Raw genomic sequence first — 24,541 nt, forward strand, 5'->3', positions numbered from 1 at the left:
TTCTTGTGATCCATGTCTCCCTTTGGTGGGGTGGTGAAGCGCAGGTGATGCTTACCTCTGTGGCTGCCCAGAGTGCGTTCTGAAATTTTAGCTGGCAGCACAGCTTCATTCCTGGACAGCTCATCCTCTCCACTTCTATCACTCCTTTCTCGGGATTCACCACTGTGTAGTTTCTGAAAGGAGCAAACACAGTTTACTATGGCTAGCTGCTCGCTGCAGACCGCTCTGGGATGGTACTTGGGGCATTTGGCAGGGACGTGCTAAGATCAACGCTTCAGCCGGACGCTGCAGATGGAGGTGATGCTGCAAGACTTGCCAGCCTCCAAAAGGCTGTCGTAAGGGGAGAGGAACCTGGCGACGCCTCTGCTCCTCCCCAGGGAGCAGATATGCAAGGGCCTTGGTGGAGGCTGAAGTGAAGCTATCTGACTTTGCACTGAAAGGGATTCAGAGCACTTACACAGTCTGTTGCTATAATGCAGCTGTGAGACAAATTGCTCCAGCTGAACGGCAGTAATTAAGAGCGGGGAGGTCTTAGACCTTCTTCCTCGTTGCAGTCTCAGGAGGACATGTGCTTATTCTCCAACTGCACTGCCTCAGTATTATCTTACTTTAGTGCTTATTCTAGGGCACAAAAAAACCAGCACTATTCTCTCAAGTAAGAGTAAAGATCTGTAACCTGATAAAATCATTTATAAATATGACTAATTTATACTCTTGTAACTAAAAGGATTGAGTTTATTATGAGTTTGGGGAAGCTTATTGGGTTTGGGTGTTTGAACGACTGGATATTAACGATCACATCTGTGAACCCCAGATGTTTTACCAACTGTAGCACAAGCAATTACACATCCTGAAATCTGTCAGATGTAAGTAATTTGTTATTCAGCAGTCTCCAGCAATTCAACTGTCCAGTCAGGAAGCAGATTCACTGAGATATATTGCTGTGAATATTTGGAAAACATCCATGTATTCAAAATACATCTGTGAGTCCCATGTGTTTCACCAGTTTTAGCACGAATAGCTATACTGTCTGCCTGGAATGACTGACCAGGCACCACAAATAGCAAAGCAAATAGTTCATGAACAAATCACATACCCTTCCCATTAGGTTAATGCTTCCAAATAGTGCATATATTAATACAAAATTCAGATCAGTTTGTGAATGGTTTCTAAAGAAAAAGGGGGCTATAAAAATCCATAACATCCATAAAAAGCCTGACTAGCCACAGGTCATACACGGTTGAGCAAAATACCTTCATCTCAGTCACAATTTAATAACATTTAAAGCTCATGCCTATTCAGTATAACACACATTTTACTGGAAGCGTACGCTCGGATGCACACGGACCTTCAGGCATGTGGCTAATTCCTGATGATTTCAGTAGGATTTTAGCATGTGCTTAATTACTTTGCAGAACAGAAATGGACCTGCAGTTTCAATTAGGAAAGGTTTAGTGTTAAATGGCCTCATTAGGAAAGGCAGAACATGTCTGTTCTCATGTGCAAATGCTTCATCCTGTGTGTGTGAATCATTACACTGCCCTAATCTTCTCCTCATATTAACTGAAGCAGAGTTAAGCTCATTAAATATCCTTTATAAAGCAACTGCTGTTCCCAATTAAAAGAGTTTGGGAAAACACTGTTCAGTCCCTTGGCATTCATCCAAATTTAGTTTCACCTTCTTTACCTCCATCCCAGAGGCATAAGCAAAGACACTGAAGGATTTTTACCTTAAAAGAAAAGAAAGAAATGACAAACATGAGCCATCTAACCTAGTGTCTTCCTTCCCGTCCCAGAACACCACAGTATACTCCTGTCCTTGGGAGCAAAAGAAGGAAGACTGCTTCCCGCAGGACAGTAGGTACATAAAAGTTGCAAAAGTTGGATCTTTCATTTGTCCTACCACAGAAATGGCCAGTGGACGCTGTGGAGAAAGGAAAAGAGAGAGACATGTATCATACAGATACTTAGAAGTCCAGAACAAATAATAGATTCATAATAGTCATTATTTACTAACAGGAGAGCTAGGAAATGGGACTTTTTAAATAAAAGCTCCTACTAGATACTCAAAGCTGCACCAAATTCTCCTTACAAATCCAATCACATTAGTTCTTAGCATCCGTTGTTTCCCCACTCATTGATGCCCAAACTTCTTCTTCACTTCCATGGTTTAGTCTGTTTTTCCTCTTCAACATTTTATCCATAAATTTCTTCAGCCTTAAGAATTTAGGAACCCGACCCAGTCTCATGGCACAGTCTAGCTATTTGCAAATTGAGCTGATCTTTGTGTGAAGCACAGGATCTCTGAAACTCCACAGCATAATTAATGACAAACACGATACAGCATAAGCCTTTTTTCATGTTTTAAATCCTTTTCTTATCCCCTAACATCACACTCTATAATCTCAGGGTTTCCAAGGTCTTTGTAGTTATATTCACAGCATGCTACTGTAGCTGTTTCTAGAAATTATGGGTGATGTCTTGCCCTGGTGAAATCAATGGCCTAACTGCCACTGACATCAAGGGACCTTCCTGTCACTCCAGATGTCTAAGGCCCCCAACCTGCTGCTGTTTCATTCATAAAAGCTTAAGTCAATGGAAGTAAATGGGTACCACTCCAGCAATGGCTTCAGAGTTGCACTGCTGCACCAGGAGAGATGGGGTGAAGAGGGCCGCCAGATCCCGTAGCTACATGCTCAGCAAACACTGGTTGTGAGGGCTGTCCCCTACCTTTTCTGGCTTAGTGTCCCAGCACTCCATCATAAGTGTCTGCATCCGGTATAGCTGCACCTCTTCCGGCTGCCCGAGGACAGGACGGATCCCTTTGGACAGTTTCTTTGCAATCTGGAGCTGATGCTGTCCCAACACAGGCCGCTGACCAGACAGCAGCTCATATAGCACCATCCCATATGAGAACATGTCGACCTAGGGCCAGCGCCAGAGAGAAAACAGCAAACTTCCCTTCGTGGGCGCAACGGAGAGCGAGGAAAGCTGCAGCATGAGAGCCAGTGCTGCATGCCAGCGTCGCAGTTAGCAGGGAATTGAGCACGCACCAAGCCAGTCCCCATGGCCATCACCCAGGGGCTGTCCCCGCCAAAACACCACAGTTACCTTTTCATCGTAGACTATGCGGGGCCTGATCTCGGGGGCTTGGTAACCCGGCGTGCCTTCCACACCGAGCGCTCCTTCGTGGAATGACTGTCGCGAGATCCCATAGTCGGACAGCTTGATGTTGACGTGCTCTTTAACGTCCAGGGACCACACCAAAATGTTGTCTGACTTCAGGTCGCAGAAGATGATGTTCTTCTTGTGCAGGTAGGCAAGGCCCGTTACGATCTGGTACGCTATTTTGTGCGTCAGCATGTGCCCCAGCGGCACAAAAGACGACCCTGCCACAAAGGAACAGCCTGTCTGCAGTTCTTGTAACAACTGCTTTCCCCCCCATCTTCAAACTCCAAAGTGATATCTAGCAACCTTTTAAAGCACCACTCATTGCTGCAATTTGTAATGACATTGTTCATGCTACTGTACACACATCTGACAGTTCCATTAGACTCCTAGACCCTCAGGTGAAAATTACTGTTCAGCTCAAAGCTGACACAAAGCAAAGGTGCCAAGATGGTCAGATGGCATCACTCTGTCTCAGAATTAGTGTCACTCATTTGACAGTGACAGAAATACAGCTATCTATGAGAGAACTTAGAACTTCTGACACCCATCTGTAGGGGGGCTGAACACAGAAGTACATATACAGCATTAAAGTGAGATGCAGTTCTTATTAGTTGGCAGAGAAATTGAAAACCCAGGTTTCCAAAGCAGCTTTGAAAAGCCTGAGCATCAATTTTGACTAGGTTCCCAAAGGCACAGCTTAAGAGCAATTCCATCCCTCTCACTTCCCCTAGTCTGGAAAAAAAATCCCCTCCAGTAAATCAAACTGTAGTTTCAGTGTTGCTGACCATTTGTCACTGCTGTAATTCAGGGAGTGAGTTATCCCAGGGGCAGACTTTTACCTTTGGAGTTTTCAGACAGGACAGTGGTGAGGCTGCCCAGAGGGGCTAGCTCCAGGGCAAAGCACAGCGGATGGATACTGATCCCAATGAGGGAGACGATGCAGGGGTGCTGCAGCGAGTGGAGCATGCTGGCCTCCTGGCGAAACTCAGAGAAGTTCTTCATGGCGTCCATGGCTCTCAGGTGTTTCAGCATGGTATCTGATAAGACACACAAGCCCTTGGCTGAGAAGCCAAGTTAGAAACTCTTTGGACAAGGGCAATTACCAAGCAAATGCTGCAGGAGGAACGCAGTATCTGGGGTTATGCCGACAGCAGGGCTGTGAATTGCATTCTCATGCTGGTGCAGAAGCCTCTGGTGCTGGATTTTGGAAACCTCACGCTGTGTTTTTTGAAGCAGGGACTCTCTGGGTGTGGATGCTACATTGAAGACCCCTCAGTGAAAGGAGTCTTCCCTCCCTTTCCCAGCTGCTTTGCCAGCATAGAAACCATTCACAGAACTTGTCCCTCTGCCACCAGCCACCGAAGGCTGCTCCATCAGCACTGGTCTTCCTAAGATGTATCTGTCACTGTGACAGCAGCTGGCCTCTTCCACAGCACAAGGGTTACTGCACCTTTCCCTTTTACTAACAAAAATGAGGTAAGCAAGGCACTTTCCCTGTTCCTTCTGGCCATAGACTGACCTTGCGCTTGACACCAGACACATGCAGCATGCGTGCCCATCCCTGGCTGGAGGAGCTGCAAGATGAGGAGGTCTTCCCATTCGCTTTGTATAGGTGACAGCACAGACAGAGTAAATGCTCTCTTCAAAGGCAGAGACCCACAAGTCCTTAGTGCAAACCCATGCTTCTCATTGCCAATTAGTTTGTGAACTGGAGGCAAAAGCTTGCCTTCCACCCTAGCTGAGGGCTCTGCCTTGGCACCCTTCAAGTCCACCCATTGACCTGCAGGAGAGAAGCTTCCTGCACTGCCAGTGACCATCATTACAAGTGCTTTCGTGAAGAACTCTTAAGATTCATCCTTTTCCTCCATGAACCCATGCCAATTTTGCTATATATTTCAAAGCCATATTTAAACAGATGTTGCCAGCACTTTGGAGAGCGAAGGCTCTTGGGTCCTAGCTTGTGAGCGCGGGCTGCGGAGCCAATGCCCAGACAAGGATTCTGTGTACTCTACCTGCTGCTGAAGTAGGAGAACCCTTGCATTTTTTAATCTGAAATCTCTTCACGGCCACTGGTTTTCCTTGGTATCGTGCCCGATATATAACGGTTCCACTTCCACCCTGGCCAAGAACGTTGTTTTCATTTTCGCTGTATTCCAGTTTGCTATTTTCCAGGAATAGTCTGCCAAAAAGAGATTGAAGCTTTTAATTAAAAGAAAAGTTTTAAAAGCACTGTAAATTTATATATTTAATGTGATTTCCACTTTCACAGATCCCTAACAGGTTCCTGTGTTTTCCGCTGAGAGGACAGGATTATTACCTTGGTTGTCTCAAGGTACTCCAGTTCATGCTATATAATAGATTTCTTGCAGAAAAAGCAACTTGGGCAAATAAGCCAAAAAAGGCTTCTTATCGAAGCAGTTTATCCTGCAAGAATCAAGTATGATCTGGAAAGCGCATAAGCTCCCTTTCCAAGCAGATGACACAGGTACACAGATTTATTACATTTATCTATATTAACTGCTTTCTGCTTCCTCAACCTCCTGTCCTTCTCTCCTCTTCTGAGGCAGGACGGGATGTTTATGAACAGCCCCCTGCTCTGAAACCTGATTATTCAAATTAATTTACTGTTCCCAGGCTGCAGTTCATCATTTCCCCACTCTTTCTCAGACTACTTTTACAGCCGTTCATACTTCAAGTATCTCATTCGCCTTGCACCAGTTAAATAAATCTCTAGGAGATAACACTCCGAGGAGGGCTGGCATGATGGGCCGCCGGGGCGTTTGCCCAGAACGGCCATTAAACCAAACCACTCTGCAAACGGAAGGGCGGCTGTTAGCGCTCTGCTTGGGCAGCCACATCAAATGCGCGAGCAGTGCAGAAAGCCCCCACGCAGCCTGCAGGACACGGTTCGGTCTAGAGGTCTCGCAGCTCCACACCAGCCCAAAGGCGTCCGAGACTGTGTGAACTGGAAGGAATGCGGATCTGTTGTCCCACTGGTGCGAGGAAGCCTCTCACTAACGCACCAAGCAATAGAGGGTACATGAGGGAATTCCTCTGGCAAATGCAGTTAAGCTGCTTAAAGATTTGGCAGCGCTGCTGCAGGGAGAGAAGAACTGCCACGCTGTTCAAGACGACCACTACCACTGTGTACGTGACAGCCTCAATCCTAACAGGCACTTTGCAGCAGCAGCTACAATAAATGCACTGACTTAAAAGCTTTCCAAAATTAAAGGTGATTTCAGTGCCCATCCAGTTGTGACACAACAGCAAACTGTTTTGCTGGTGTCATATTAGAATATCCTATCTGGTGCATAACAGGGATCCCAGAAAGACTCCATCTACAGAAAACTCTGGCCAGACTATGTTATACTGGGCAATACAGGACAACGATGGCTTTAAAAAGTGACTTTCACATTGCACCGTATCTCAAAGTCATCACAAAGTGATGTCTTGGATCAGCACACAGCAACTGCTGAAGCAAGTGAAGAGTGTGGCTTGGGATGGATTGTCTGAGCCAGGATCAAGAGTGGATGAGTTTGTTCCTCTAGTAGAAATGACTTAGAAGAAAACCAAATGAATTACCTACACACTGAAATTCAAGCAAAGGCTGCCAAATAACATCACCTGGCTGGAAAATCTGTCATGAAAAGCTCTGGAACCAGCTCTTGGAGAGAAACAGGGACGTCCGGGTGGTTTGGACACGTGATGCAGTCCAGCTCTATGGCAGTGAGGACGCAGTCCTCCATGTTGAAGTACTGCACGTCCTCTGCCTTCTCGCCGCACTCGTTCTGCTCCAGCCTGGAAGCAGCGCAGATGTGGCAGGGCACATACTGCTCCATCAGCAGCGTGCCATCGCTCTCAGTGGCTGTGAGGGCTTAAAACCAAACAAGCAAACAGAAAACATAGTGCACACAACTGCTAGGGCATTCAAACTTCTACAGTCACTACCTGGATCCACTACTTGAATACAGCCAGAGGCATGAGCACAGCAGGTTATTCTAGTGTGCTGACTGGAATAATTAAAAAGCTGTTTGCAAATGATATACAGATAGCAGGGACAAGACTGAAGACACAGTGCTGTTGACGTGACTTAACAGCCATGCTGTTTCGTCCACAGGCTTGCAAAGAAAATGCACTCAGGACCTGTAGAAATTTGAGGTACAGAAATAAAGAAGGGGAGAGAAACTTCTACTAGCCAGATGGCTTTCTGTGAACCACGGACAGAGAAGCTTGTGTATGCCAAACGGCATGACTGTGCAGCAGAGGAAGGGCAGCTGTGAGGCTGGCCCCAAGCCCCGGACCCAGCTGCAAGCTGCCAGGTGGCTTTGGGTGCAACAGCACCGAAGTTAGGTACAGGCTGCTCTGGGCTCCCTTAGGAGTAATGTCATCAGCCTCTCCAGCAGAAACTCAGATCCTACCGAGAGCAAACCTTTGGGAGATTCCCACCTCCCCCACCAACCTCAGGGGGATTCTGCAGCAACAGGCTCCATTAAATGCCTGCAATTAGGTGAGGTGAATCCATGCCCGAGCCTTTGAAGTCTTGACTGTTCTCAAGCCTCAGCAATTAATATTATCATTATTTTAATCCAAAAGCAAATAAATTTTGTTTTGTCTTTGAAAAGTGCACCAAATGATTATGTGAGAATACACCTCCCTGTCTCCTCAAGAGGACCTCTAGACAAGAGATTTTGGTATTGTTTCCTAGACCCATTTGGGATGACAAAGAATACTTCAGATTTTGTTTTGTCTTTTTAGAAAAAAAGTGTGTTTGGGGTTGCAAACAGCCCACTGGGTAACAGCAGGATCTCTGCTGATCATAGCATAAACAACTGCTGGAGTCAAGGAAGTTACCTTGGCACGGAGTCCTTGGTATCGTATTCACTCATGCCTCTCACATACCAATTTTATAAATTACAGGGTGTTAGAAATGGTAATTTATGGGTAAAATGCTGATGCTATCTGGTGCCAAAATAAGTTTTGCCAGTAAGAGACAGTGTCAAGTAGTTTGGGCCAAATCCTGCCCTACGAGCACTGGAAGAGTCTGCCTTGGATTTCTATAGAAGCAGGTCCTGTTTGCACTGTAATATCTCACCTGTGTTTGCTGTGATTAAAAGACTGAAAGACACAATGTCTAGACCAAGGTGTGTTGGCAAAGAATCCTGATCTGTCTGCAAGTTATCAGTTTTTCTCAAACTTTATTGGCTTGAGACTGTAAGAGCCTGAGGGGTCTTCGTTTAACACACAATATTGTGCACCCAGAGAGCCCTGTTAAAGGACCTTCTGTTAAAAAGACACAGTAGAGCACAGAAAATCACAACAGTCCTCTTACCAGGAAACCACTGGTCTATCAAAGAGTTGACATGATCTGTGATGAATGCCATGGCTGAAAAATCTCTCACTTCTGACTGGCAAATGATTTTAATTCCACCACTTTTTTTCTTTTTCCAGTTCACATCGGAAGACTCCACACTGTGAAAGGAAGTCACAAGAAAGCCAAATGAAGCTTGTGTGAAGTATCCAGGTCAGCAGTTAACTTGAGTTACAAAATACCATGCAGCTTACAAGTAATCAAAACTAAAAGCAACCTAGCTTTGAAGGTGATTTTCAATTCAGTCTATTCTGCAAATCACTTCCTTATTCAGAAATGCTGGTTGCTCACAATGGGTTAACAGTACATAAGATAAAAGCAACAGAAAATGCTGGCCTCAAGGAAATGGATGGAGAGTGTTTTGACAGAAATATCCTATCTAGAGTGATGGGAAAGTGAAGAGTTTTATTAGTCAGTAACAAAATTCCAGTGGCCTCATAATAATTAAAAAGAACTGTTCGGAATTTTGTGCAATTCCTGCAATAAAATATGCTTTTGTAAAAAAAAATAAAAATAAAAGTAAATAATAATAATAATAATAATATGATTCCCCAAAGCCTGGTGCACGAGGAAATAAAGTACAACTGCAGGCAAGCTCCAGAATTTAGGGTTCAGACATAGGTCGAAGTCTCTACTCGCCACAAACTGCCTGAATGAACTCAGGAGAGCTGCTATGTCTTGCCACTCTCCAACTACATAACATCACTAGTGGTTCCTCCTTATCTTGCCAGGGACTGAAAGAGTAAATATATCCACAGATACTGTAGAGACTAAGGTCTTTTAAGTGGCCAGCTACTCTCTGCATTTGTGAAGGAACATGGACGGCAGATTTTCCCCAGGCGTGTAGTCAGCAGTCCACCACCTTGGCCAGCTACAACCTTAGTCCATATCTCTATCACACAAAGTTGAGTGGCACAAAAAACATCTCCACGGATCTGGATTGATGCCATGTAGCGGTGAGTTTTAACTGTTCGGTGGAAAACACAATGACCTAAGGACCTGCTTGCATATGAAAATGCACCATTTTACCCTGGTAAAGAGTTCTGCTCTGAGTAGCACTTTCTTTTTTTCAAATCTCTTTAAATTTGTGACTGCAATAACACATACAGTTGATAAATTCAGAACTGTTAAATAATCCCTTATTCATAGTCATTGTCCCGAGCTGTCACCAGAAGAGCTATTTCTATTAGAAGAGCCTCCTCTTCTATTGATGGTTGAGCATACAGCATGAGTCAGGCCCATTCATCTCCATTTGGATTGCTTCATACACTATATTAGTCCCCTGTTAACGCATGCTGCATACGAGCACAAATTACCTAAGATAGCCTCCATCAAAGGTAACGAACAGACCTTCCTGCCAGTAAACAGTGTGAGTCCTTTTGACTCGGAACGTGCTGCAGCGGTTTCTCTGGGTGCCTGTGAAGCTGTAGATGGTCACCTTTTTGTTTCGCGTCTTGGTATTCTTCTTGTTTTCAAAAAGCTGAAATAAGCAGAAAAGCACGATAATCATTAAATTACAGAAGTTTCTCATAAGGACATTATTTTAATTGAAAATAATTTCAATTAAAGCCTTTTTCTGGCTTTCATAGATAGTATCACAGCTTTTCCACCAAAACGACCAGCACTCATAAAAGATTTTTGTGATGGCATGAAAATACATACAGTAACAGTTCTTTCTGCAACAGTTCTTTCCATTCAACTCAAAAAAGAACAACTCCGTGGCAGTGAGCAGGCTCATTTCTGTAATCCTAGTGACATTTGTTATATTAATTTTCAATTTGCAAAATTCCTACACACTTAAAGAAGAGTTAAATCCTTCAGTGACTGATTAGTCTATGTTCAACACAGAGAGCTAACTTTTCCACCTGTTTCAGTAGGAGGAAGATGGCTTTTCTCCAAGTCATTTCAAACCAGCACTTAGAGCAGAATGCATTTTTGTTTTTAAACCAAAGACATAATCTGCAGAATTCCACTGTAATCATTGCTTATTTGTCTGCAGAGTTGGTCTGATGCCTGCAGTCCTTTCCATTTATTTCAGTGAGTGCTGGATGAGGTTCCTAGCAAAGGTGCTCTAGGGCTACGTAATGCCCATGAGGACCTAAGCAAAAGACTGCCAAGACAGCCCTTTAACACAGGTAAAAACAAGTATCATGTTTTCAACGTTCTGTACATCAATGACAGAGTACACTTTGAATGGATAGCTGTTAAGGAAATACCACAGCAGAACCAGAAACATTTTGCAGATATTTATCATGATTTCCAGCAGGGCTATGTTTTCAGATACAAACTGATGCAAAAAACTGTCCATAGCAATAACAAAATCCACTTCGCTTTCACAGCTTGGAAATACTATTTTAATGATATGCATATCATTTGCACTAATAGGGTGCCTGCTTGCACTCGTTATCCCATTAAAGCAACAATCTTGTAATTTTCTTCTAATTTAAACCCACATAGATCCAGATAGTGGCCTTTGGCCCAGGGGAACATTATCATGGATAAGAGCTGCAGGCAGAGCTCCAATTACAAATAATTGGAAGATGCTGGATGTGCTGAGACGTTCCACGGAACTGTGTTATAACGAGGCTACAGAGAATGCAGGCTTTCTTCTCCAGTGTCAATTTATCTTTCTAAACGACACTTACTGTGAAAACAAAATCAGATTTCAATTGTGGAGACTCATCTCTCCCTGTTTACAGAAGTAATGCTACTGAAGTCTGTGACTGAAGCCAGCTGGACGTGAAGAGACACCCATTTACACTTTTAGCAAACAGTAACTTTAGCTGTCTTCACTGGCTTGCAGAGAGATGCAGTAGCATACCTGGAGGTCCATCTCTGCCAGGCTAATTAACATTCGTGCTATGAATCTCTGCCAAAAGCCAACTGGGACGAAACTCATCTTGAAGACCCTTTGGACTGTGTTTGTGGTCTGGTGGCAGAACCCGTGGATGTCTAATGCTGGCTTAGTAGGCAGCAGATGAGGGAGGAGGTAGCTGAAACAAATCAAATTCAACAGTACAAATTTTAGCTATAGATTGTAACAGCAAGTACCTTGATACCATCTAATAAGGTGATTCAGTCTCCAAAGAGATTTTTAACGGCACAGCCTACTGCACGTGTAAAACCTTTTAGACTAAGGGCACTGAAGCAATACACAGAGAAGTTTATTTACACTATGGAAGCAGGTAGAGGCAAAACAGGCATTAAATAATACATTCATGACTACTGGACTGGGCTAAAATTGATGTAATGGGCAGCATATTTGTTTAATCACCCATTAAATGCTTTAACATACAGGAGTCGTTAGAACAGCTGTGATGTTAGGATCATTCAGACTTGTATCTGTACAGACAGTGCTCTGCCTATAAGTGGAGAATTACAGCTGTGCTCATAAGTGCAACAGAAGATAAATGCAAAAACCACATACAGCAGCTTAGTTCTATTAAGCCCGGAAGACGGGGAGAGGACGTGTCGTGGGAGGAAGGAACAAGACAGCTATAGGCCGTTAGGACTGCACCATTCTGGCCCTCGTCCCAGCCCCGGTGTGAACAAGAGCCTCTTATGGGTCAATGCAACAGCATTCCCTGCTGTATCCCACTGCAGCTGAAGGATTCCCAGCCACATCCTTCACAATCCCCTCGGGCAAGAGCTTGCTTTGCCAGACTGAGATCTCACTAGTCTTGGAGGACTCTCCTGCTGCAATCTGGTATTCAATCCAGCAGTGGATCTTTGCCCAAGTGTGGAAGGAGACTCAGTGCTATTTGAGTCTGACTGATCAGAAGCAACAGAGCGATGCTGGTGTAGAGGACCATAGTTTCCAAATCATTATCAGAACTCTCAGTAAACCCTGAATATTCATTTGTCCTGATCCTTAGCATTTGGGAAGCTAAAACTTGCTGAAAGACTAGACCTGTTTCGAAAACTATGTGCTTATGGGTTTCAGCACCTGCCAATACATCCCAAAACAGGCGTATTCTTCCATACCAAATGCAATCCAAGATGCTTATATGATAGAAAGTCAATCCAAATGGTATTTGGTTGTAAGTAGAAATGCTGCTGCTTTATCAGTGTAGAGCCTGAGAAAATTTGCCAGCATCTTGGCCTCATCTTTGACGGGCATAATGACAGCAACGAGGCACACGGCCAAAGAACGTGACCAAAATAACAGTGAAGTGATAACAGTGGCAGGAACTAGATGCCCAACTAGAACTAATGCTGGGTCCAAATCCAATGCGTTAAGCCTTGTATCACATTCTCTCTCCAGCAGCTGCAGTACTCTGTAAAACCTGAAAAATTAGCTCAGAAAATACAGCCGTCACTAGACAACAGCTCTCTCCATATGTCACAGTCCATAAAGTCTGATGACATTTTACATGATCAAATTATTCATTCCATAAAACATCTCTGGAATGTAAAACTGAAAAATTTCTCTTCCCTTACAAATTAAAATAAGAATGATCATTTCTACCCTATTTTGACACATAGGACAAAGCTGAATTACATGTACCATAGGCAGAAACGCAGAGCACATCAAGCTACAAGTACCTGCCCCATAAAAGCAGTGGATACATCATGTTATTGCCAATAAATTTTCCTTAGCACATCTAAAAAGGGTCTGGGAACATAGGAAGTAAGAAGGCCAGTGAGGCCTTCTGGACCATAAGCATATAATGGTTTACAATACAGATGGAGATTCAGTGCTCCTGAACAACAGCCAATGCAAATTTTGAAAATATGGGAAACATGCCCCCATCCACCCTTGCAGGGCAGAAACTGGCAGCTGCTTTCTCTACCGATTGCACAGAAACCCTATCTGGCAATCTAGATAATAATTGCAGAAGCACAATAACAAACAACTGCTCTGTGTCTGGCTCGTACGTTAAATTAATCCAACCTGCTAGAGCTACAATCCGTCAGTAGGAAGAATATTCTGTTAATGTGGCTTGGATGGCTCTAAAAAAGATCGGGCAGGGCATGAAAAAAAACATTTCCTTGTTCCTGAGGCACTGACAATGTAATTGCCTTGAAGAAAAATGGCAGACAGTGACAAGGAGTCCAAAAGGCATTCTGGCCGAAGCAGAAACATTGCTGCTTTATCTGTGTTAAGCCTGAGAAAATTTGTTGGCATCCGGGACTGGATAAGTGACAGGCATAATGACAGCACGGAGAATGCTGCACTTGTGCTGGCATTCAGGGTTCCCAAGAGGCTCCGAGCAATGCAGCCGTGTCCTGGAAGGGCAAGGAAGCGAAATGCAAATGCTACATCAAAAGCGCACTACAACTATGGTTTCACCGTCAACCCAACCACAGGCAGTCGCCAAGCAGGTGGAAAGAGAAAAACAGCAGGGAACTCTGCCCAGAGGAAAAGCGAATGGGGTCTGGGGGAGGAGAATTCCCTAGACAATTTCTGGGAAAACTATTGATCAATACCTTCGGGAGAGGCTTACAAGTAAGAAAATCACATTGCTACTTAAGCTACACTTCCCTGGTCTCACTAGAAGTAAAATACTACTGCTTTCAGGGCTGACATAATTATTGATTATGCACAGTTTTCTGCCATACTCCAAAGCAGAGATCTTTTATCGGAAGCAGATGACTCCAGCCCATCTATGTTTCAAGCCCAGCAGCCGCACGGCTCACATCCTCTCCCAGCTGCAGCTGTACCGGCAGAGCAATTACAGTTTCCACCTGCTCATCACCACATCCCCGCCGGTGTCACTGCCCCTCCACACTGGCTACCAAGCCAGTCACCCCAGCGGCTTTTACACTCCCAGCCAAAACGCACTGGGAGGGCTCCTTTAGAAAGTTTTCAAACTATCCCAGCTCGTTTGGACCACAGATGCTCACGTCAGCCTTTCTACGCCAAAGGAACTGCAGTCCAAACGGATGAGCATATTCTGTTACACTATTTAACACACAAAGATTTTCTCATAGCAAGACCCTTGTTAAGACAGCTGCTTCCAGTGACAAAACTTGTTAACAACCATTGATTAAATGGCTGTTTTTCTCCAGTCTGGATAAACCATCTCTAATTGTCAGCCTACCTGTTATTAGCTACTGGTAGTGCAATCTCAAATTTGGCCAAGAACTGGAAGTACTGCTCTTCAGTTTGTTCAGTGAAGCCCGTGCCAACCAGCAGCATCCTGAGATCCTCTGCTCTGATGACACCATTCTTTGCCACTGACTTGGAGCTCTTGATGTTGAAAATCCTCTGCAGACACTCGGAGAGCCAGACTGGGTCAAGGAAGTAGAGGTTTCTCAGGCCATGGCTTGTGTCTGGGAAGTGCAGCAGTGTACCCGTTTCTATGAGAAAATTAATTGCTGCAAAAAGTAAGAATAGATAAAAAGAATGATAGATCAGCAATGGTCCGGAATTAGGAAACCACAGTGCGACTGCAAAAAGTTAGAAGGCAATCTTGACAGCTTTGTCTAGACCAGGTATAGCCAGGATGTAGTCAAGCCAAGGAAATAACATTTAACTGAGGTGTGCTACTATCTGGCACTCTGTTTTTAAAACCCACAGCCCTAAGCACATCTCACCACCTTCCTGTCCTTATTTCTGACCCCATGGTACCTCCTCTTGGCCCTCTCCTCCAGCCACCCTTTGGGAAAGGCCTCTCCTTGGCTCCTGCAGAACAAGGCCTCTGTACTGGCCTCTATAAAAATTTTCCCAATTGGTTGCACATATTAATTTCCAAGAAATTACTGGTCTGCTCTGACCTACCAGTTTGCAAGTCTTCATAGTCTTTGATATCATTGCCTGGGGTTTGCTCAATCATCAGCTCTATTTGTTTGTCCGTTAAATACTGCACATCATCATTCTGACTTCTCCTATGCTGCTCTGCAAGGACAGCTTCTTGAAGACTAAGGTAACTTCTGGGTATCTGCAAGCCACATCAGAGAAACAACAGGATCAGTTTCAAACAGCAATCACTCTGCTGGTGACTACGTAGCAAAGGCATCTCCCTCTCTACAGGCACCCTGCAGTGTTGACTTTTTCCAAAGCTACATAGCCATTTTATAGACTTTACACACCTCCAGTGGTAGCAGCAGTAACTCCCAAAGTTTACTTCCCAATCCAAAACCAAGCCAAAAACATCCCCTGCCTTTGGTAAGGATCACCACTAGGAAGCACAGTCCTCACCAGTCTCCCTGCAAGTTTCTGCGAGCAAATTGAGCTACCAACATCCTTCATGTTGCACGTGACGTGAAAAATCAGCTGGCGGAGCCCATCGAGGCCTTCCAGAGTCTTACACGAGAGCTCACTGCAAAACACAAGCAAGGGTGGGGGTTATCAAACCTTATCAGCACACACTGGCATCCTTTCCAGGCTTTTTCTTATCGGTGATTTTAAATTTCCTGTGCCAGATGAATGGGAGGAAAGCTCTCACTAAGCATTTTTAGCTTGGGAGAAAGAAACAGAGAAGCCTAGAGAAGATATACTGGCCAAACTCTGCTCTGCCTGCTTGCACTTCGCTGTGCACCGTGGGGACCTTTGGGGCTTCCCTAACAGAGGGACCAAAGCTGTCAGCCTGTGTCCTTTCCTCGCTGTGCACAGGCACCACCCTGGAAGGGGCTGCAGGAAGGAAGAGGATGCTATGCTCCAGCCCTTGCCGGAGGCAAGTCCAGTTCTCCCAGCCTCAGATCAAAGAGACGTGATGATGACTAACAGACACCTTTTCCCACCCTCGCTCTGGCCCTCACTCAGCTGGATCCTGTGATGTGGGAATTGATGTTTGGATCCTAAAAGTTAGCCTTCATCATCTCTAACAGCTAAAAACCCACTCTCTGCAACTCCTACTATTTCTCGCCTTTTTGCTGGCTGCATAAGAACAGTCCTCTTCTGCTTTCCCCAACAAAGGGTCTTTCTCACCAATTCCACCCATGTTCCTGTGGTGGAGGGAGAACCACGTTTTAAAGAAATAGCCTTTATGTTAAAGCTCAGCCTCAGTGATGGAGGGAAGTGTGCACTTGCTCACTGGGATGTCTGGCTGCTCAGAAGAGCCCCATCCTGATGCACAAAGGGAGTGAAGGGGATGGTTTGCAGTGAAGAATGGGAAGGAAGAGGCAGGAAACTAGGCACAATGGAGAGGTGGAAAGGGGAAATGTGAAGGACATGAGGCAGCGTGAAAGAAAGTCCCCTGGAGAAAGAACGAGTGAGATCATGGAATGGCGATGGAAAAAGAGGCATGATGAGCATGAACCATAAATCTTTCTCTCTCTCTCACTGTGAGTCCGTCTGCCTCGCACTGGGCCCTGGGCACCTCTTCGATGGGAAGGAGACGGCTCTGATGCCTGATGGAACGCTTGCATTTGCAGAACAGCGTGTGGGAGGCCTCCCGATGACTTTGCCAAGCAGCAGATGCACAGGGTGACATGCCAGTGCAGCACCCTGCTTCCTTTCTCAGCCAACCACCTGTGCCTTGCCCCAGGCATTGGCAATGCCGAATGGTTTCGAGCTGTTTGGTGCCAGTCGCCTCACCCACACTCCCTCTGTGCGGCACACTCCCTTGGCTGACTGACCTGCTTCTTTTCCCAGCCAGAAGAGCCTCCTCTCCCCAGAGGCATCCTCCACAAGTCAAAGGGAGAGAGGGTGGCCCACTCCACGGCCTCACCGACATGCATTTCCAGGCTGCCCAACCCATCCATTCTCACATGTGGAGACCTCGAAGGATGCAGCTGGGACTGAAGGGGCTCCCGGGGCTCTCCTCGGCTCTTGCCTCGCTAACACCATGTTCTCTGCCTTGGGCAATGAGACATACCCACGCAGCCGCTCCACACCAAACTGCTGCACCTGCCCCACACCAGTCATGCTCTTTTTTTTTCTAAAGCTTTGCAGCATTAACTATTCAGTCTATTATGTTCTCTCCTTCAAAGTTAATTAATAAACTGTGTCACCATTTAACAAGAACGTTGAGCACAGCAGGAGCATTGAAGCAGGCTGGCCAAGGTCATGACTTCAGAGCTTCCAGCTCACAGACCCAGGCTGACCTCTGAGCTATGCTAAGCTTCCCTGTAATTATACTACGTTATTTCCCAATCAAAAATACACGAAATGCAATGCTGAAGAGTCTTAAAATCAGCTCTGTTGCCAAGGAAATTGGGCATTAGAATAGCATGCACATTAAGGTGACATAAAATAGAATGAGCTTCATAAGGGCACAAGTACTTACTGTAGGTGCTTGAATGTGATGTCTGGGAAGCCGGTTGCTCTGGATCCAGACGGAGATCGACAAAGAGCCAATACATATGCTCTCAGGGTTGCTATCCTCTCAACACGGAATTTAGTTTCAATTAAATCAAGGTGTGTTCCTACCACCAACACCACTGAATTTGGAGCTTTGGCCTGCAAGAGAAAACACTGACTATGACCTAATTCAGACTGCCTCACGGTAAATTCAATGAGAACATATGAAAAGTACAATATTTAAGGCCAGGAAGTTATATGCATGAATATAATATGGAGGCAGCCTTGACAACAGCAAAAAGTGACTGGGGTAGTACAGAAGTTCTCCTACTGAATATGGTTCAATAGCCTGCTGCTTCTGCAGACAAGGAAACCATCAGTTTGGGCTTATTACATAAGAGCTCAACACAAAGAGAGTTACCATGGGGTATTAAGTTTCTATGAATCAGCTAAATGATGGGAACCATATTCACTCGGAGCAAGGCAAAAAGAACCACAGCTTGAATTGTAGATAGAAGATCTAACTTTGATATCCTGAAAAACACTCTGATATACAATGATGGTGATGTTCTGGAATGGATACCAAGGGAAGATGCACAATCTTCTTCACTGAAGGTACATGGAGAGGTGAGATAAACTGCCAGAAATGTCTAAACCTACTTGAATCAGTGTAAAGGAATGGATTAGATGATCTTGTGGTTTCTTCCAACTGCTCTATGATTCTATTACAGGATTGGAAAGTATCCAGATTGCAGGGAACATGCTGCCAAATACAATGGGATTGCACAGGCTTAAGCAGAGATCAGCCTGGGGATCTAAATGACTTTGAATACAGAAGAAAATTCAGCTGCAGAAATGTATTTGTTTATTTGCGACCAATCCGGTTCTCTTGTTACAATGCTCACTGCAATCTGAATGACATCAAACTCTTAACTTAGGCAAACCCAGGAGTGACAGCTGTACCCAGTCAGACCAAAGGGCCCAGCCAGCCCAATATTCTGTCTGAGGCCTAATAAAGAGTATAGGGACAAGGTAAGCATGCAGTGATTTTCCCTGGAATAGTCTTCCAGTATTATCCTCTATGTCTTTTCTTACACTACTATATGCTTCTTGGGATGTATCGGACAGGGTGCACCAAAGATTTATGAAATGTCACAATGGTGTTTTCTGCTTTGTTATCCAGTCTGGGCTTTTGATTGCTGCTGAATATTCAGCTAAATTTTTTTGTAATGCCAAGATGTCTTTTCTTAGAGGCACTGGTTTAGAACCCATGGCTGCAAATGTAATGTTAAGATCATTCTCAAATAATGAACATAGTTATAAAGAACTATGAACATTGTATTATAAAAAAGCAAACAGCACCAAAAACCTCACTGCAGTTCTGACCCTTGACTGAGAGTTGGCCAGGAGACACAATCTGGTTATCTGAATATAAAGTGTTAAAAACATAGCCTCTAGACTGACGTGCGTATAATCCACACACGAAAGAAAATGTTTCAAAATCCCCTCAGAGCACAGTATGGTCAAACACTAATTCCAAAATAAGTATGTTCAGCCTTACTTAGCAAGGCTTACTTTATAAATCAGCTTTTGTTCCACTCTCTGATGTGTGAGGGAGAACAAAGCAAGTGATAAATTTAAACCATGAAATATAGCAATATACACCTACAGCAGAATGAAAAACTAATTCCAAAAGCTATGCAAAATTCATAGGTTGTAGAGTTTTGAAAAGCAGGCCAAAAAGATTCTGTAATATCCCATGATGATGTAGGGGTTTACAACTTAACGAATAGACATCCTGGAGCCCACCAGGGACTTCTTACCTCAATGTTCAGCAACCAGAACTGTAAGTTTGCAACAGCTTCTTCCCCCAGTGCCAAGTTCCATACAACTATATACAATGCTTTGTCTGTGAAGAAACACTGATTGACTGTAGCCATGCTTGCTGGGCCTCCGATATCCCAGACGTTGAACTCCACTGAATCAACCTACTTAGACAAAGAGAAGTGTTCAAATCAAACGGTTGCAGTAAATCATGGGGAGATAATAGCTGAAGCATAAACCTACGCCTGCATAATGTACGACACAAGAAGGATTTCAATGTCCTAATTGTGCCTCCAGGAAAGAAAAATCAACAAGCAATTGTTAAGTACGGCTACCACTTCCCCACAGGAAATCAAGACTAATTACTTGCTGCTAAAATGATAGAGGTGCCCTTGATGCTGGTAAATCTCCAGTTAATGCCACGGATTCTGCAGAACAAACAGAAGTCTCATTCTGAACCCTGTGTTTCACTATGTCTTGAATAGGAGCTGTTTCATCCTTGTCTGTGGCACGCTCGGCAGGACTGCTGCAGCTAGTTATCTGCCATCGCATCGGGGAACAGGAAACCCCCTGTTGAAATCACTTCCCCTGAGTTCAACCCCAGCTGAACCAAACACATAAAAGGTGCTCAGGAGGCACCTTCTCACGCCTTTCGCAAACACTGCCTGGATGCTGTCTGGAGGCTGCTACCATATACACGTCACACCAGAAATGGGCCAGAGTTATGCCTGTGATTCACAATCACCAGTTCTGAGGGGAACGCATGAATGTAGGTCTCTACAGCTTAGCTCAGGTCCTCTCCTAAGCATCTCAGCACCCACTTCTCAGTGCAGCCTCACAACAGCACCTGGAGGAAGCACTACTCTCCATTTAAATGGTATTCAGGTTCCCAGTTTTGCAGTAGGAAGTACCTACGTACCTCGGAGGCTCTGTCCCTAAATCACTTGGCCCTCGGTGGGTCTGTAACTCAGCAGGAAGCCAAACTCAGCTCCAGGCACCTTCCCCAGAGCATCATGTAGCAGCAAGCAGGCTCTGTTTACCAGTCCAGGACCAAGTACTGCCTGACCTCTTAGGACAAGTTGCCCTATGAGATTTCAGCAAGGAGCTAAATATCTCACTTGGGCTCTGATCTTCTAGCCCAATCCCAGTCTGAAGCCTCACAGAAACAGCTGGAAGAATTTTCGTTTTGTTTAAACCAAGCCCTAACTAGCACCAGGGCAGCCTTACTCATCCAAGACCTTCAGTGTGGGATTTTGACAGAGAGAAAGACTCTAACACAGGGACAAAGCACATTCAGCATCTTGGAAAAGATGCCTGTACCTCTTGATCCTACTCCACATTTACAATGCTGTCTAGGTGATTGTTTTATTCAACTGCTCTTCAACACAGAACGTGTAATTCTGTTCTCCCATGCATGTCTTCCCTTTAAAGAGTCAGGCTCTGCTTTGCTCTTTTTCTTTCTCTAGCCTGGCACTCTTCGCTGGAGAATAGCTGAACTCAGCAGGCTCCTCCAACTCTTCCAGAACCACCTGGTGGCCATGGCTTTCATCCAGGAAGGGAGAGCCATGGGTTTGCACACCCTCAAGCTCTGACAAAAGCCTCGGATCAATTCTGCTTGCCTCAATCCCTATGTTATTACGCAGGCAGTGGACAGGGCCACCTACATGCTTGAATTAATCCAGTGCTGCCCAAATGACTTCAGTATGGGCTGACGCACTCCCTGGAGTAGCTGCCTGGGATTTGGGTGTTTAAGGTATGCCTTAGACATCCCTGAATCACAACAGAGGTCAGGCATCTAACTTCCACCCACCTTCCTGGTCTAGGACAGTTCTGACATAAAGGGTGTCTACGTTTAGGTACTGACGTTCCATTTTCCAGCGCCAAATGAAGAGACATTGGGTAGTGCTTTAGGGAAGCTGATTTGAAACATTCTCTCAGACTCAGTGTCCAGAAACCACCCAAGCAGGGGCTTAGCCAGAATTTTAGCAATCTCCATATGGCTCTCACTCTTTAGGATATCAAGTCAAGATTGAATGCTGAGGAAAACAGATCTGTCCTCTGTAACCAACTGGAAAATCAGAGGAATTGTGGCAGGTCTAAACATCTGTCACTTGCAAGGTCTGGTAACAGGTAATGGAAACTGTTCTTTGTAATAGGGCAGCCAATTTCAGCCTAAAAGGGCACTGCAGGGCTCAAGGAATCCCACTGGCGCTAAATATCTTAGGCTGTTTTTCACCTTTGCCTTGTGTCCCACTGGCTTGGGGAGCTCCCATTTTGTCGTACGGATGGTGGCATCACTGTGCATCATCTGAGGGACTTTTCCAGTCTGCAGGATCTCAATCAGTGTTGACTTTCCCTGCCGCGGGGGACCAATGACAATCATCTTCATCATTTTGCACTTCTCTGCTTTGCGCAGCTGTGCTCGTAAGTATGCCAGCACTGTCTTAGGGCCTATGGGGGGGAAGTGAACAGGTTTTAACTGTCGTTTGTGGTTACAAACATACAGCAGAACTGCACAAAACCTACTGCAGCAAACACATCAGCCGAATTAATATTTTCCCTGCAGCTTCATTGTGGGCTGAGACAATCCAGAGAATAAACAAAGAAAGCTCCAGTGGACAGACCTGAGACAGAAACCTCAGAAAAGGTCAGTGCTCTGAGAGTCTACAATGAAGCACTGTAAGGAGAAACAAATGCTGTGGCTCGTACTCTTCAGAAGCTCAAAGGAAACATAAAAAACTAATTTAGTATTGGAAAATACTCAGTTTTTCCTTTTACTTTCATGTTTCTAGTCAAAATTAGATTTAGGCTTCAACAGTTTGCTGGAGAAGGAATAATTCCTAATAACTTTATTCCCACAGGATTTTATTAAAACACACAAAAAAGGAGTCTGTATTGTAATAGATCCAAAAACCTAACAGCTTTCAATAAAGTTACTGCAGTGTGACTTTGACTGCTGCTCCTAAACACTTCAGTCTTTAAAAGGACTCTGAACACCCTAAACTACATACATTCAGAAAGCTAACTATGGAATTTATCCAGCATGCATATTGCAAATAAAATACTGCTTTTACAGGTCATCATTTGAAGATGGGATCTATCTTTAACTCATCCTATAGCCAGAGCTTAGCAATGATTATTGAAATTGCAAATACGTGAAGGTTTTCCTACGCAATTCCAGTTAGCCGCAACAAGAGCTTGCGCGCATACTGTCTGTTCCTGTTCAAGACCATTAAAAGGAAGCAATTTTGATTATATGTTCAGTCAATGTAATAAAGAACACACAGAATCAGCCTTACCCTCTTTTCTGATCTCTGCAGGAACGTTACTGATATTTAGTTCCTCGATATCCAGCTGCCAGAGATTAGCCAGCTGTCCAAGCTCTGGAGGAAGCTCTCGGATACCAGGGTTACTGTACAAAAACAAATAAATCTACCAACAACCAGGCTTTGTGTGTAAGTAGCTGCTCTCATGGACTCTCAGATTATACCATTCTCTACTTGCAGAAATCTTCCATTAATATTTTAGTAAGACTACTGAGCACTCCAATAGCAATTTCCATCCTTAGAGTGATGTATAAGTTTAATTTATCTTCTGGGGCAGACAAATGTAGTTATCTTTACTGGATAGTTGAGGAAATATAGGCAAAAATGATGAGTTATTAACTCACAAGCCATGGAAGCAGACAGCAAAGAGCCAGAATTAACTCAAGGCACACTAGATTCCCAGGCTGGTGCTCAAAAGCATTAGATCATTTTCCCTAATATAAAAGGCCAGCCTTCTCCTTATCTAAAGCAAACGATGGGCATAGCTCTACACGGGCTAACTCTTCCCAGTTTTCTGACTTCAAAGCTAATGTTCATCTGGGGTGGGGCTCCACGGAAGACTGGTCACTAAAACAACATGGAAGTAAAACTGCATCGCTTTTCCAGGGCACTGACTTACTTTCCTAAGTAAAGTTCTGTTAAACCTTTCAGAAGGCAAACGGACTGTGGGACAGAGTCCAGCTGATTGTCATTCAGATAAAGGACTTCCAGAGAATCACTCAGAAATGCTGGGAACTCCAAAAAAGGACCTGAAACAAGAAAAGAAGCAAACTGCACCTTTAAAATGCATTCAACAGGTACCAAAGTCGTGGATCAAAAGTCTCCCCCTTAATTTTGTGAGAAACACATGAGGTCATATCCCTTGGCAGGAACCACCGAGAAGCAACACCTGAAAAGCACGTGGCCTTCAACAATGGCCGAAATCAACACTCACATCACGATTTTTATAATCACAGTGATGTGTATGCTTGAACACAATCATCTCCAGGACCTATGGGATACTGAGGGAAAGACTTTAGAGGACTATCCTTCAGAGCACGAGTGGTGGTTTTTTGCTGTTGAATAGCTGATAACACCTTGTGGACTCCCGCTACTCCAGCCCAACAGCTTGCAGTGAAAGAACGTACCAAGGATGCAATGGTTTCCAATGTGTTTTTCTCATACTGTCCGAGGAAAGTCAGAAACTGGTCGGAATTGATGTTTAGGCCCCCAAGTTGCAGACTGGAGCAACATAATCAAGTCAATAACAACGGAGAGGAAAACCCAAACTGCAGCTGACAGACTGCTTCCCTGTATCACCTTCAAAACATTGCCTGACTTTGCTCCTCTGGTCTGTTTTACACTGCAAGAGTTCAGGACACGTCAGTCTTCCCATGTGTTTGAACAGAAACTAGCATATTTTGGGAGCTACCCAAGCAACAACAGTAACAACTGCACTGACAAATTGCTGTAGCTGGAGAGGTTCAGGCAAAGAGAAATTCAGCTAGTTCCAAGCAGCATCGTTTTGCTCCACAAATTACTCCAGGGATAGTGGCATGAAAAGCTGCCATGAATTGTGTTTCTGTCTTGAGCGTCACATATATCCATCAAGAAGCATCCTGAAGTCAAGGAGAATTAGGCCACACAAGAACAGGCAGATTTTGGGTCTCTGATTAATAAAGTATG

The 24,541-nt window shown here is 44.6% G+C and overlaps 1 protein-coding gene across 2 annotated transcripts in view; it reads right to left on the bottom strand.

Annotated features, from left to right (window-relative positions):
* The window catches only part of LRRK1 (leucine rich repeat kinase 1), a 79,758-nt gene that overhangs the window by 10,937 nt on the left and 44,280 nt on the right, over positions 1–24,541 (bottom strand). The window contains exons 13-30 of one of the 2 annotated variants that reach the window (XM_062583778.1): positions 23,496–23,625; positions 22,850–22,962; positions 21,787–22,001; positions 19,550–19,714; positions 17,713–17,885; positions 15,684–15,804; positions 15,264–15,423; positions 14,584–14,860; positions 11,361–11,532; positions 9,856–10,019; positions 8,501–8,640; positions 6,796–7,045; positions 5,184–5,350; positions 4,011–4,208; positions 3,112–3,389; positions 2,731–2,925; positions 1,773–1,924; positions 56–173 (exon numbers count right to left, since the gene is read on the bottom strand). In XM_062583778.1, coding sequence (XP_062439762.1) covers positions 56–173; positions 1,773–1,924; positions 2,731–2,925; positions 3,112–3,389; positions 4,011–4,208; positions 5,184–5,350; positions 6,796–7,045; positions 8,501–8,640; positions 9,856–10,019; positions 11,361–11,532; positions 14,584–14,860; positions 15,264–15,423; positions 15,684–15,804; positions 17,713–17,885; positions 19,550–19,714; positions 21,787–22,001; positions 22,850–22,962; positions 23,496–23,625 — 3,188 coding nt within the window. Of the gene's footprint in view, positions 1–55; positions 174–1,772; positions 1,925–2,730; positions 2,926–3,111; positions 3,390–4,010; positions 4,233–5,183; positions 5,351–6,795; positions 7,046–8,500; positions 8,641–9,855; positions 10,020–11,360; positions 11,533–14,583; positions 14,861–15,263; positions 15,424–15,683; positions 15,805–17,712; positions 17,886–19,549; positions 19,715–21,786; positions 22,002–22,849; positions 22,963–23,495; positions 23,626–24,541 lie in introns of both variants that reach the window. The other variant, XM_062583777.1, reaches the window with a different exon arrangement.

The sequence above is a fragment of the Rhea pennata genome, chromosome 10 (assembly GCF_028389875.1).
Source record: "Rhea pennata isolate bPtePen1 chromosome 10, bPtePen1.pri, whole genome shotgun sequence".
In the NCBI taxonomy this organism is placed as follows: domain Eukaryota; kingdom Metazoa; phylum Chordata; class Aves; order Rheiformes; family Rheidae; genus Rhea; species Rhea pennata.